Here is a 14,144-nt window from a genome sequence, read left to right as displayed (position 1 = left end):
CTGGCCCCCTCCCCAGTCCACTGTGGTTGGCTGTGCTGGCCTCGCGGATCCCAGGCCCTCCACCCTCATGCCCCACTGAGCACTTGCACCTGTGTCCCACCTCCAGCCCTCACCAGCTGTCCTCCAGCTCTCATCTGTGATGCATCCGCCAGACCTCTGCTCCCAGCCTGCCCTCTCTAATCTATAATCTCATTTTATTCTCTGTGTGAGCATTCAGACTGATGCTGCCCTGTGCCCATGCCTGTCATCATCCCAGCACACCTGCAGTGTCCCATAAATACTGCAGAATGACTGAGTGATCAGACCTAGAGAGCCCCAGCCCTGGGTCCACCCTCACTGTGCCTGCACGCGGTGCCAGAGGAGGGCCTGGCCAGGGTAAGGGGCTGCCCATCTCCTCCCCTGGCCAGTGCCACAGCAACCTCAGCAGTGAGGCTGCAGCTGCCTCGTGGGGAGCCCCTTCCCCTCATGTCTTCAGCCACACCTTGGCCCAACAGCCACTCAAGCTCCCTAGTGAGCCAAGCATTTCTTGGGGACACCAAGAAACCCTGCTTGGTGTCCCCTGCCCAGGCTCCATGCTCCCGAGAGAGAGAAGGAACTCCACCCTCACCATCCACACAGCTCCCCAGGAGTGTCAGAGGGCAGAGGAGGGGGCTCAGGGCCGCACAGCAGGAGAATGGCCCTGAGGGAGGGAGGGACGAGCCTAAGAACCACGTGGTGGTTGTCTCACTGGATGTCCACTCAGTCTCCCACTAAGAAAGCCCACTAGGAATCAGAGGCAGCAAGGCTAATGAAAGTCGGTTCTCACAGCAGCTGGGCAGGGAGGATTCACCTGGGCCTGGGTCCTGCAGCCCTGCTCCTTTGACCCCGTGCCAGGGCCGGCTCTGCACACTCCAGTCCCGGGGCTCGGCCTTTCCCCTAACCAGTGAGTGCGAGCGTCAGTTCGGGCTGCTGTAGAAGAGACCACCAATCCAGGGCTTAATCAATGGAAACTCGTCTCCTGGTTCTGGGACCTGGAAATCTGAGGTCAGATGTGGGCAGAGCTGGTTCCACATGAGGGCTGTGAGGGTCTGTCCTGACCTCTCTTCTGGCATCTGGTGGCTGCTGGCGACCTCTGGCCTTCCTTGGCTTGCAGGGAGACCCTGTCTCTGCCTCATGCCCTCTTGGCATTCCCACTGTGAGTCTGTCTCTCCATGTGGTGTTCTTTGTATGAGGACAGCATTCCTCCTAAATTAGGGGCCCGCCCACCCCAGTGCTACCACATCCTAATTAATTACAACACAGCAATCTGGTCTCCAAGCAAGGGCATGCCGTTAGACTCTGGAGATTAGGGCTTCAGCATACGAACTGGGGAGTGGGGGCACAATTCAGCACATAATTGTGGGGCTTTTCTGATGTGTTTTCTTTTCCGAGCTCCCCTCAGCCCCGTTCACTGTAACCGACGGCTTCACCTGCTCCCTGGGAACACTCAGCAGCCCGTGCTGTGCTCCCAATCTCCTGGGTGTGTGTGGGGTGTGGGGCAGCTCCCCTATCTCAGTGCTCCCTGCTGCTCCCCCCTGATGCCTCACACGGGTCCTACCCACTGCCTGGGTCTGGCTAAGCAGCTTTCTTTTGGGGAAACACCCAGTGACGGTGATGGGGTGGTGACAGGAGCCTGTGCGTGGTCTACGGGGCTCTGTGTGGATGTCCTCATCTGACTGTCCAGCGCTCAACCAAAGTGGTGCTGTATGGGGGGAAGGCAGGGCCACAGAGGATTCATACCCGGCCAGTGTGCCTGCTGGTCCCTGGGACTCTGCAGCCTCCCCAGTGCCCACGGTGCTCTGAGTATGAGGCGCCTGTGCCTGGCCAGAGGCTCGCTCTAGAACCCAGGGTGGCACCGACACTGGGCACCATGGCTTCACACAGAGCACCCTGACTTCATCAGTGCTGCCTTGCTGACTCTGTCTTCTCTTCTTGAGGACTGACACCTGGCCTCACACTCTGGAGGACCCTCTCCAGGCCCTCCTGACCCACCCCTGGTGACCCCTGACCCTCTTTAGCTGACCCTGGCCTGTGTCCTCACCTGTGCCTGCCTGCCATCACCCTCTCTCATTGCCTGTGCCCCAGACAGTTCCACAGCTTCCATCAGAAATGGTCCAGTGTCCCATGCCATCCTGCCCTGCTAGGAAGAGGGGCTGCTGCCAGACCAATTCTTACTGTAGCATCCAGGACAGAAACAGCAGGCGTGAGCTGCCTCTCAGAGGGACCTTTGGGTGCCTTATCAGGAAGCCTGGCTTTGAGAGTGGATGTCAGGCCCTGGGTGAGGTGGAGGGAATTGGCAGGTCCACTGTGGGCCTGGTGGAGAAGAAGGACAAAGGCCAACCTCTTTTGTGTGGCAGGGTTTGTGGCATCATCATCCCCTGGAACTATCCCCTGATGATGCTGTCCTGGAAGACAGCTGCCTGCCTGGCTGCCGGGAACACAGTGGTGATCAAGCCTGCTCAGGTGAGCATGGGTTCACTCTGGACAGGGCCTGCAGGCCACAGAGAGGATCAGGAACTCACTCTATAAGGGAGGAAGGGAAGGGCCTCTCTTGGCCACACGGGCACTGGAAGAAGGGTCCTGCTAATGCCAGCTGCCCTCCATGGGCCCCACTGTCAGTGGGCAGAGGCGTATGTGGCAGGCAGAGCTCTCCAAAGCAGACTCTTTTTCAGCCATGGCTCCTTGAGGCCATCTGGCTGTGCTGGAACTTGCAGCTGCTCGGGTGAGCAGAGGCAGGGATTTCTGCACTCTGGATTCATGGGGCAGAAACAGGCCCCATGCTCTAAGACAGCTTGAGTAGTCTATCCATAAAGCTGGTGCCATGTCCCTTATGTGGCTTCCGAGACCAGAAGTCCTGGAGAGAAGCAGGGTGAGCGGTGGGATTCGTGGTCCCCATCCCTGCACACAGAAGCTATGCAGTGTGGTGTCTGAGAGTTGTAGGTGGGGGAGTAGAGGCGGGATGTCAGGGGTCACCCAGGCATGCTGGGAAGGTCCTTGGGCGTGAGGACACACCCAGTGAGCCTCAGTTTCTTCATCTGTACATTGGCAATGACAGCCTGCCCGCTGCCTGCCTCCCAGGATGGTGCATGACACGGCAGGGATGGTGTGCCCAGGAGGGCACCCACTCGCCAGCTTCTTTGGGGTAATTTCGCGGCAAGGGCATTGACGTAATGAAAAACAATAATGATGGCTGACATTGATAGTATTTACCCTGAGTCAGGCATGCCTCAAGCATTTCAACATGTATCACAAATTAGGTAGTAATTTACATACATTTGCTTATTTAAGCATCACACACAACCCTCTGAGGAGACCTTAACCTCTGGCTTTAGAAACTTATGCTGTGCAGAAGGGAACCCAGGCCTGGCCAGCTGGAGCCCTGCCAGGAGGAGAAGCTAGGGCACCAGATGTTGGCCCACCCTGATTCCCAGCTGGTGCTGTGGGCACACCGGCTGGGCAGGCAGGGCCCCCTCTGGTGGCTTTCCTGGGGTCTTCCTGGTGCCACAATCTGCAGCTACTCCTCCCAGCTTGCTGCTGGGCTGCTGGGAGAGGAAGGCAGGGAGGGAAGGCAGAGCCCCACTTTCAAAAACCTCCTTACCCAGTCTCCTTTCCTGGCCCCACACCCAGGTGACCCCACTCACAGCCTTGAAGTTTGCAGAGCTGACATTAAAGGCCGGCATTCCCAAAGGTGTGGTTAACGTCCTCCCAGGATCTGGTAAGAGCCATTGTCGGGGGCAGGGCTAGGGCTTCTGGCAGCTGGAGATGCCATTGGGCAGAGCAGGCCCTACTGGATAGTGGCGTGAGGGCAGAGTAGCCTGGGGAGAGCCCAGGCGGGGGCCAGCCTGTGACAAAGGAGGCCCCTCCCATGGGGGAGAGCGCCTTCACCTGGAAGGGCTTTCGTCTTCAGATGCCCCAGCTGAATGTATTCCAGTGTGTGTGTGTGTGTGTGTGTATGAGTGTATGTGTGTGTCTGCGTGCCCTGGAATAAACTTGTTACTTGGGGATTTTCTGCCCTTGGAAGTTTGAGAGAATTTTTCTTTAGAACATTTCAGGCTTAGAGCATTTAGGGAGGTCATACATGAATCACTTTTTAAGTTTCTGTTGTGTTTAGTGGTCTAGTTTATGGAAAAGTCTCTTCTTGTGCAGATTTCAAATGTATTAGCATGAAGTTGTATATAATAATCTCATAATTTTTATCTCCTTTTTGGATTTTCCTTTTGATTGTTATAATACATTCTTTATATTTTTCCTTTTTCTCTCTCTTTTTAAGTTGATTAAATCGGTGAAAAGTTATTGCTTGTTTGTCTCCATCCTCCACTCTAAAAAAATCAAATACAGCTCTTGGATTTCCTTACCTTTTCCATGGCTATTTTTATAGTTTCCCCCTTGCTTTTATTATTCCCTTGTGTGTTCTCCTGAGTGGTTCTTCTATTTTTTTTTTTTTTTTTTTTTGCAGCTTTTTGGGTTGAAAGTTTAGTTCAGTTTTTTTCTGGTTCAAATAAGGAAAGCATTTGAAAAAGTTTTGGTGATGGCCAGGCGCAGTGGCTCACACCTGTAATCCCAGCACTTTGGGAGGCCAAGGTGAGTGGATCACCTGAGGTCAGGAATTCAAGACCAGCCTGGCCAACATGGTGAAACCCCCTCTCTATTAAAAATACAAAAATTAGCTGGGCATGGTGGCAGGCACTTGTAACCCCAGCTACTCTGGAGGCTGAGGCAGAAGAATCGCCTGAACCTGGGAGGTGGAGTTTGCAGTGATCCGAGATTGTGCCGCTGCACTTCAGCCTGGGTAACAGAGCGAGACTCTGTCTCAAAAAAAAAGAAAAAAAAAAGAGTTTTGGTGACACCTCGCACCTTGTGACTGACACTTTTATCATTCATTATAAATGCCCCTGTTTATCTTTCATGATCGTTTTTGTGTTAAAGTCAATTCTGTCTTAGTATTATTATACTGGCTTTCAAATGGTTGCTGTTGACATGATATATATTTTTACATTTTTTTACTTTCAACCCGTTCATACTTTTGAATCTAAAATGTGCCTCCATATATAACATATAGTCAGATCTTGCTTTTTATCCAGTCTCATAATCTCTGCCTTTTGACTGGAGACTTTACATTAAATATTGATACAGTGGGTTTACCATTTTACTTTTCATTTTCTATGAATCTCCTGTCTTTTTTCCCTCTGTTTCTCCTGCTGTACTACTTTCTTTTGCATTAAGCAAATATTTCCTAGCATAACATTTTAATGCTTTCAATAATTATTTTCAGTATACATTTTTAGTTATTTTCTTAGTGGTTACTCTAGGACTTATCATATACTTATCAAAATCAACTTCAGATTTATACGAACTTAATCCCAGTGAAATATACAAATGTTACTTCTGGATAGGTCTGTTATCTTCTCCCTGTTTGTGCTAGGATCATGTATTTTTGTACACATAGAACATCTATATATGTTACAAACCCAATAATATATTGCTATATATATTACTTAATTTTACACCTACTAAAGAAGTTGAGAAAAGAAAGGAGAACAAGTCCCTATGTGCAGAGTTTATATGTTATCTGACTCGCAAGTTCTGGTCCTCTTCAGCTGGTCCTATGGATTTGAGCTACTATCTGGTGTCATTTCCTTACTCCATTTAAGTTTCATTCCCACCTACCTCCTTTCTGCTTTTATTGTCCAATATGTTAGATTTCTATTTGTTACCCCACAATTATACAATTATGTATATAATCATTTTATACAATCGCTTTTTAAATCAGTTAAGAAAGCAAATAAAATATGCATTGATACTGTATTTTATAATTACCTAATTACCTTTACAGTGCTCCTTGCTTTTTCCTGTGGATTCTGACTACTGTCTGTAGTCACTTGCTTTCAGCTTGAAGAACTTCTTTTAGTATTTCCTGTAAGGTGGATCTGCTAACAACAGATTATCTGTTTTTGTTTATCTGGCAATATCCTTATTTGCCTCTGCTTTTTGAAACACAGTATTGCTAGACGTAAGATTCTGGGTTGACACTCTTGTTCTTTCTTTGCACTTGTTCTGCCTTGCACTTTGAATACAGTCATGTACTGTCTTCTCCATCTGGCACACCTGAGGTAGAGTCTTCCCCTTATGAGTGCGGTCTGGGTGGAGGAAGGGGCCCCAGCATCTTAGCCATAGTCACCAAGAACTTAGCTTCTGCAACTGAGAGTTGGCAGAGATGAGAAGGCTTGGTGGCCTGCACCTCCTGGTGGATGCCAGCTTCCTTCGCTGGGAGCTGAGAAGGAAAGAAGCGCTGCCTTCCTGGCCACACCTGCCTGGAGTGGAGCTTCCCTCAAGGGGAGGGAGCAGACTGTGCCTTCAGTGCCGCAGATATTCCCTGCTCTTACTGAGAGTCAGATTTTCTTGAAGAATGTTTCTCCATTTGTCGTATGCCCTTAGAAAAATTTCCAGGGAGTTTAAGTGGTTGTTTTTAGATCATCTTCACCAGGATAGTGGTTTCCCTGGGGAATTGTCCGCAGGGCTCCTCAAGCTGGCCTTCCAGAAATGCACTCCTGCCTCATGCCTTTTGAGCAGGTTGTGTTCATGTTTTTATTACTCTTAAATATCATATAGTTGTAGTTTTGGTCTTCTCTCTAACCCAGTAAGTAAAAAGAGATTTAAAAACAATTGCCAAGTTGTTTTTTTGTCTAAAATTTAAAATTCCATTCTTATATTTCTAATTGTATTATGTCATGATCAGAGACTATGGCCTGTATGTGAGTTTGCCAGGGCTGCTGTCACCAAGCACTGCAAACCGAGTGGCATAAACCACTGCAAGGCAGCGCCGCGCAGCTCTGGAGGCTACGAGTCTGGATGGAAGGTGTTAGCAGGGCCATGCTCCATCTAAAAGGTTCTAGGGAAGAGTTCTTCTTTGCCTCCTCCTAGCTTGTAGAAGCATCATCCCGATCTGTGCTTTCATCTTGACATGGCATTTCCCTGAAGGTGTGGTGTCTGTGCCCAAATCTCCCATTTTTATAAGAACACCGGTCATTTTGGATCAGGGCCCACCCCAGTGACCTCATCTTAACTAATTTTACCTGTACTGACTTCATCCCCAAATAAGGCCACATTGTGAGGTACTGGGGGTTAGGATGGTGACCTATGAATTTCTAGTGAGTGGTTGGGGGAGGCACAGTCCAACACATAACAGCTTGTAAAAATTTTGTTTTCTAAAATGGAGAATTTTCATGGTCTGATATATGATACCTTTTTGCAAATATTTCTTAAATAGCCTAAGAGAGTGTTGTTATTTTTATTACTATTATTCTTATTACTAGTAAATAGACTTGATTTTAGAGCAGTTTTAGGTTGATAGCAAAATTGAGCAGAAAGTACAGAGTCTCTATACACCACCTGCCCCCACACAGACACAGCCCTCCACTACTAATATCCAGTACCAGAGGAGTATGTTTGTTACAAACAATGACCTACATTGACACCTCATTATCCCCTGAAGTCCGTAGTTTAGGGGTCACTCTTGGGTTGTACATTCTATGGGTTTTGACAACTGTGTAATCCCTTGCATCTACCATTAGAGTGTAGCACAGAGTAGTTCCACTGCTGTGCTATACCTTTTATCTCTTCCTCTCTCTAATCCCTGGCAACCACTGATCTTTTTCTTGTCTCCATTGTTATGCCTTTTCCAGAATGTCATGTAATTGCAATCATATGCAGGCTTTTCATTTGGCTTCTTTCACTTAGTGATATGTATTTGAGGTTCTTCCATGGCTTCTTGTGACTTAATAGCTCATTTCTTGTTAGCACTGAATAATTTCCCTTGTCTGATTCACGTCAGTTACTTATCCATCCACTTTCTGAAGGACGTCTTGGTAGCTTCCAAGTTTTGGCAATTCTGAGTAAAGCTGCCGTAAACATTCATGTGCAGGTTTTGGTGTGGACGTAAGTTTTCAACTCCTTCGGGTAAATATCAAGGAGCACAGTTGCTGGATCATATGGTAAGAGTGCATTTGGTTTTTAAACTGACTGCTAAACTGTCTTCCCAAGTGGCTGTGCCATTTTGCGTTCCCGCAGCAATGACTGAGAGTTCCTGTTGCTCCACATCCATCCCAGCATCTGGCATCATCAGTGTTGTGGATTTTTGTTGTTTAGTAGCTGTGCGGTGGTATCTCATTGCTGTTTTAGTCTTTTATTCTCTAATGACAAATGACATTGTGCACTGTTTCATGTGCTTACTTGCCATCTGTCTGTCTTCTTTGGTGATGTGTCTATTTCTGTCTTTTGCCCAGTTTTTAGTGGTTGTTTGTTTTCTTATTGTTGAGTTTTGAGAGTTCTTTGTATATTTTGGACACCTGTTCTTTGTCAGATATATCTTCTGCAAATGTTTTCTCCCCAAAACAGTGATTTAATGGGGAGTGGTGGAATGGAGTTAGTATCAAAATCACTGGTAGAGCTTTAACTGTATATAGAGGGAGGATGCAAGGGTCTTATTCCAAACCTGCCAAACTGGAACCTTCATGGGCGTGCCTGGGCATGTGAATTTTACAAGACTGGAGGCAGGGGAGTGGTGGAAGATGGAGGGACTGGATAGGTGCAGGAGCTCTGGACTAAGCGAGTCATGGGATGGAAAAGGGAGGTGTCAAGAATGACTCTTGGGTTCTTGGCTTGAACCAAATGGCTGCCAGGAGAAGTTGTTTACTGAAATGGAGAACCCTGGAGGAAGAGCAGGTCTAGGTGAACGATTAAGAGTTCAGTTTCAAATATGTTGAATTTGAGAAGCCAGAAGACATCCAAGTGCAGATGCCAAGCAGGCAGAGGAGTGACCAATGGATCTGAATCCCAGAGGAGCTTGGCTGGAGAGGCCGATTTGGTGGGGGGGTGACATACCTGAAGATGGCCCTTGGAAGCCTGTGAGATCAGCTGAGCACGCAATGTAAGCTGAGGAGAGAAGAGGGCCTGGTACAGAGCCAGAGGTGCTGGGTATTTTAAGGTTAGGTGAGAAAGGAGATGGAAAAAGAGCCGTCAGAGAAGTAAGAGTCGAATTAGGAGGGTGCAGAGTCAGAAGCCAAAACAAGAGAATGGCTTAAGTGGGGAGCTACGCTGAGTCTGGGAGGAGGCAGCGTCAGGAAGCCCACTCTGAAGTCTCGTTGAGATGGAGACCTGAGGGACAGAGAGGACTTAGCCAGGTTGGGGACAGAGTTTGTGCAGGGCGTGGCTCAGAGTAGGGGCTGGGGGCGTGGGACGGGGCAGGAATCACGGCATTCCCTGGGAGGAACAGCAGGTGGCAAGGCCTCTGTGGCTGGCTCACCTGAGGGTGGGTGTTTTGGAGTCTATGATGCTTAGGATGCCACATCCCTTGGGGACCTGATCAGGCATCCTTGGGTCTCTGTTTGAGCCCCTGCAAGAGCTGAAGGTTTGGTGCCCTCACCTTGGGGTCTGCCTGATGGTGAAAAGCCATGTGGGGAGTGGGTTGGTTTGCTTGGGCTACCATGTCAAAGCTCCGCAGACTGGGGCTTCAGAAACAGACGGTTATCATCTCTCAGTTCTGGAGGCTGGAAGTCCAAGATCAGGGTGTCAGCAGCGTCAGCGTCTCCTGCAGCCTCTCTCCTGGGCTTGCAGACAGCTCTCCACCCCCTATGTCCTCGCATGGTCATTGCCCAAATCTCCTCTTCTTAGAAGGACACCAGTCAGATTGGATTAGGGTCCATCTCAATGACCTCATTTTGCCTTAATCACCTATGTAAAGGCCACATCTCCAAACACAGTCCTATTCAGAGGTACAGGGGATGAGGGTTTCAGCATTTGAATTTTAGGGGACACAGTTCAGCCCCTAATAGGGAGCGAGGCTCCATGAGCCCCAGGCACCATGGGGATCAAGCATGTGGGGAGCATTTTGAGGGCCTCAGACCCCCAGTGAACCTGTGCAGGCCTGGAGGTGGGCTCCTGCCTCCCCAGCACCAGGGGGACCACCCTGATTCCCCCCTCCCTCCCGCCCACAGGCTCCCTGGTCGGCCAGAGACTCTCAGACCATCCTGACGTGAGGAAAATCGGGTTCACAGGCTCCACAGAGGTGGGCAAGCACATCATGAAAAGGTGCGTGGCTGGGGATGGAGCAGAGGAGGGACTGCTGTGGGCTGCGCCTGGGACATGGCAGTGCTGTCCCAGGAGCTGTGTCCTGCTTCCCAGGCTCCAGGGCACAGCCACTTCCGTGGCCCTGCTGGGCTCTATGCAAATGCTGAAGAGGCATCTGCCTTTCTGGCAAAGCCCTGGGGAGGCCTGGGCGGAGACCTGTGGAGCCCTGTCAGACCAGCAAGGGGCTGGATCGAGAGGTGCTGAGAGTATAAAACACACATGGATTTCAAGAACTGAGCACCCACAAAAAAGTGAAATAGCTCATTAATAGGATGTTTGGGGTTTTCTTTGTTTTGTTGCTGTTTTTTTTTTGAGACAGGGTCTTGATCTGTCACTCATGGTGGAGTGCAGTGGCACCATCATAGCTCACTGTAGCCTTGACTTCCTGGGCTCAAGTGATGCTCCTCAGCCTCCCAAGTAGCTGGGACTACAGGCATGCACCACCAAGCCCAGCTAATTTTTTGTGTTTTTCATAGAGATGGGGTCTCACGGTGTTGCCCAGAGTGGTCTCAAACTCCTGGGCTCAAGCAATCCACCTGACTCGGCCTCCCATCTCCATGCTGGCATGACTGACGTGAGCCACTGTGCTCTGCCTTTATTAAGTTTTTATATTGATTTCAAGTTGAAATGATAATATTCTTGATTAGTTGGGTTAAATAAAATATAATAAAATATACTATTAGGATTAATTTCACCTGCTTCTTTTCAGGTTTTTTTTTTTTTTTTCAACGGAGTCTCACAGTGTCACCCAGGCTGGAGTGCAGTGTCGTGATCACGGCTGCAGCCTCTGCCTCCCTGGCTCATGCGATCCTCCCACCTTAGCCTCCCGAGTAGCTGGGACTATAGACACGTGCCACCATACCTGGATAAGTTTTTAAATTTTTTGTAGAGATGGGGTTTTGCCATGTTGCCCAGCCTGGTCTCGAACTCCTTTAATGTGGCTACCATCAAAAAAAGTCCCATTGTCTATGTGGCTAGTGTTTGAAGCTTTCATTCTATTTCTGTGGACAGAAGTGATCTAGATCAACTCATGTCTTCATCCTTGGACTTTGGCCTCAAACTGACTGGTGTCATCTCCCAGACTCTGTCACTAAACCACAATATGACCTGGGCCACACCCATGCCTTGGGTCCCCCACCAGTTCCATTACAGCAGTTTGACAGTGCAGGGGTTCTGGTCTCCATCACTGACAAGCTGGGAGAGCCAGCCAGGGCCAGACCACAGGTGGAGCCCTGACTGACACTGGAGCCTGCCCCAGCCCTGACACTGAACTTCTGGGGGTGGGTTTTGGCACCTGCACTTTGAGTGACGTGGGTAGGGGAATGGGGTAACTGCAAGTAGTCACTGCAGGTTTGCCTCTCCTAATTCAAAAGCTAGCTGGTCTCTTCCTCTGAGGTGTGTAGGTTGTAGTCATGTCTGAGCACATGTGAGTCAAGTCCAGGGTAAGGGCTCAGGAAATGTCAGCTCTGAGCACTCCAGAGCTGGACAGAGGGTTTTGGGGGCAAGATATGTTGATCTGCCTCACCATGGTAACCATTTTACCATCAATATGTAGTTCATGCTATAGCCGGGCATGTGGTGGCACGTGCCTGTAGTCCCAGCTACTCGGGAGGCTGAGGTGGAAGGAGCCTGGGACACGGAAGCTAAATGAGCCGAGATCACGCACTGCACTCCAGCCTGGGCAACAAAGAAAGCCTGGCTCAAATAAATAAATAAATAAATAAATAAATAGAACAGAACAAAAAAAAAAGTACCTCAATTTGAACATTTTATTTAAAAAAATAAATACTAGGCTGGGCATGGTGGCTCACACCTGGAATCCCAGCACTTTGGGGAGGCTGAGGCCAGCTGGTCACTTGAGGCCAGGAGTTTGAGACCACCCTGGCCAACATGGTGAAACCCCATCTCTACAAAAAATACAAAAAAAAAAAAAAAAACAGCCAGGTGTGGTGGCATATGCCTATATTCCCAGCTACTCTAGAGGCTGAGGCAGGAGAATCGCTTGAATCCGGAAGGCGGAGGTTACAGTAAGCTGAGATCACACCACTGCACTCCAGCCTGGGCAACAGAGCGTGACTCTATCTCAAAGGAAAAAAAAAAAGGCTGGGTGCTGTGGCTCATGCCTGTAATCCCAGCATTTTGGGAGGCCGAGGTGGGCAGATCACCTGAGGTCAGGAGTTCAAGACCAGCCTGACCAACATGGTGAAACCCCGTCCCTACTGAAAATACAAAAATTAGCCGGGCATGGTGGCACGTGCCTGTAATCCCAGCTACTCGGGAGGCTGAGGTAGAAGAATCGCTTGAACCCGGGAGGTGGAGGTTGCATGAGCCAAGATCATGCCATTGCACCCCAGCCGGGGTGACAAGAGTGAGACTCCATCTAAAAACAAAACAAAACAAAACAAAACAAAACAAACAAACAAAACTAAAAAACGAAATCATGCTATGAACCTCAAATATACACAGTAAAATTTATTTAAAAAAAAAAAAAAAGAGCAAAGCAGAGCTCTAAGCAGCTTCCTGCCCCAGCATCCCTGGTTCTGCTGCTTTCTTCTTCCCAGGCAGCCGTGTCACCCAGACCTGCAGCTGAGATGGGTGCCATCTCCCTGGGTTGCTTCTGCAGAGGAGGCCTCTCCTCCCCAGTGGAGCCTCCTACCTGCCGGCTGTTGACTGAGTGTCCAGCTGAGGACAGCATCCCTGCAGTGCATTTCTTGCCCACTGATGTGATGTGTTCATGACTCCCAGCCTCTCTGTTTGCTCTGCCACTAATACAAGGAGGTGTCCCAGCCTCTGGGCCCCTGCAGCTGTGCCAGCGGATGGTGCTGTTTTGTATTCCTTAATTTGTGCAGCACCAGCTGCGTGCAGGCACTGTGCTTGGCACCGGGGCTGTAATAGGACCCAGACAGATGCGTGCCTGCCCTGGCCAGGCTCATGCTCTGCAGGTGGGGTCAGAGGTCAACATGCAATAGAGGAAAGGACAGCAGATGGGGTGCACAGGCAGGCTGTGGTTTTATACAGGGTGATCAGGGAGGCACCCCAGAGAAGGGAACACAGGCCTGCAGGAAATGAGGTGTGGAGTGGGCAGCAGGAAGGGCAGTCCAGGGGGCAGTGGGGCACAGGCCTGGTGTGTACAGGCCAGAAAGGAAAGGCAGGTGGCCGTGTGAAGCCGCAAGGGGTGGGGGGGAGTGGGGAGGCATTGGCTGGGTCTTGCTTCTTGCAGCAAAGCATGCTTTGGGCCTACCCAGGTCCCTGCCACCTGGGGTCCCAATGCTCCTACCTGCCCTGGAGGGACCGGCCCCACCAGCCCTCTGTTCCTTGCAGCTGTGCCATAAGTAACGTGAAGAAGGTGTCCCTGGAACTGGGCGGGAAGTCACCCCTCATCATCTTTGCTGACTGTGACCTCAACAAGGCTGTGCAGATGGTGAGGGCCGGGCCTGGAGGGGGCAGGGACAGTGAGCGGGAACAGGGACTGTAGGGACCAGGAGGCCCTGTCTCTGATTCCACAGCCACACTCACACGTGTAGCCCTGGTGGAGTCCATAGCGTCACCACAAGCATAGCATGGCAGGCAGCAGGCTTAGGGAAGAATGACGTGTGCCCTCCAAACATACTTCCCAAGAAGTTTCATAGCTGCCAGGATAGCTGAGATCAACTGCCTATAACATATGTGTGTGTGTGTGTATTACATATAAATATGAAATCGGGAAACACACGCCACAGCTCCATCTGTTCTGAAATAAACATTGCAGCCTTTTCTGTCTGATGAGAGGGCAAATCAGATGTGTTGATCTGCTTCACTATGGTAACCATTTTACCATCTATATGTAGTCCATAACTTCACACTGTAAACCTCAAATATACACAATAAAATGTGTGTTTTTAAAATAAAAGAGCAAAGCAGAACTCTGAGCACTTGGGCCCAGCCCTGCTGACAGTGACCCTCTGCCGGTGGCCGTAGGTGCAGTGCCTGGCTCCACCACTGACTTAGTGGGCAGCCTTGAG

At 49.8% G+C, this 14,144-nt stretch overlaps 1 protein-coding gene across 5 annotated transcripts in view; it reads left to right on the top strand.

Moving 5' to 3' along the window:
* The window catches only part of ALDH1L1 (aldehyde dehydrogenase 1 family member L1), a 94,614-nt gene that overhangs the window by 70,092 nt on the left and 10,378 nt on the right, over nt 1-14,144 (top strand). For all 5 annotated transcript variants that reach the window (XM_063704124.1, XM_055383861.2, XM_019023662.4 and 2 more), the window contains 4 exons: nt 2,376-2,481; nt 3,646-3,733; nt 10,011-10,104; nt 13,465-13,564. In XM_063704124.1, coding sequence (XP_063560194.1) covers nt 2,376-2,481; nt 3,646-3,733; nt 10,011-10,104; nt 13,465-13,564 — 388 coding nt within the window. The remainder of the gene's footprint in view (nt 1-2,375; nt 2,482-3,645; nt 3,734-10,010; nt 10,105-13,464; nt 13,565-14,144) is intronic.

The sequence above is a fragment of the Gorilla gorilla genome, chromosome 2, assembly GCF_029281585.2.
Source record: "Gorilla gorilla gorilla isolate KB3781 chromosome 2, NHGRI_mGorGor1-v2.1_pri, whole genome shotgun sequence".
In the NCBI taxonomy this organism is placed as follows: Eukaryota; Metazoa; Chordata; class Mammalia; order Primates; family Hominidae; genus Gorilla; species Gorilla gorilla.
The sequence above is the reverse complement of the archived record's forward strand: the minus strand, read 5'-3'. Positions and strand labels throughout refer to the sequence as shown.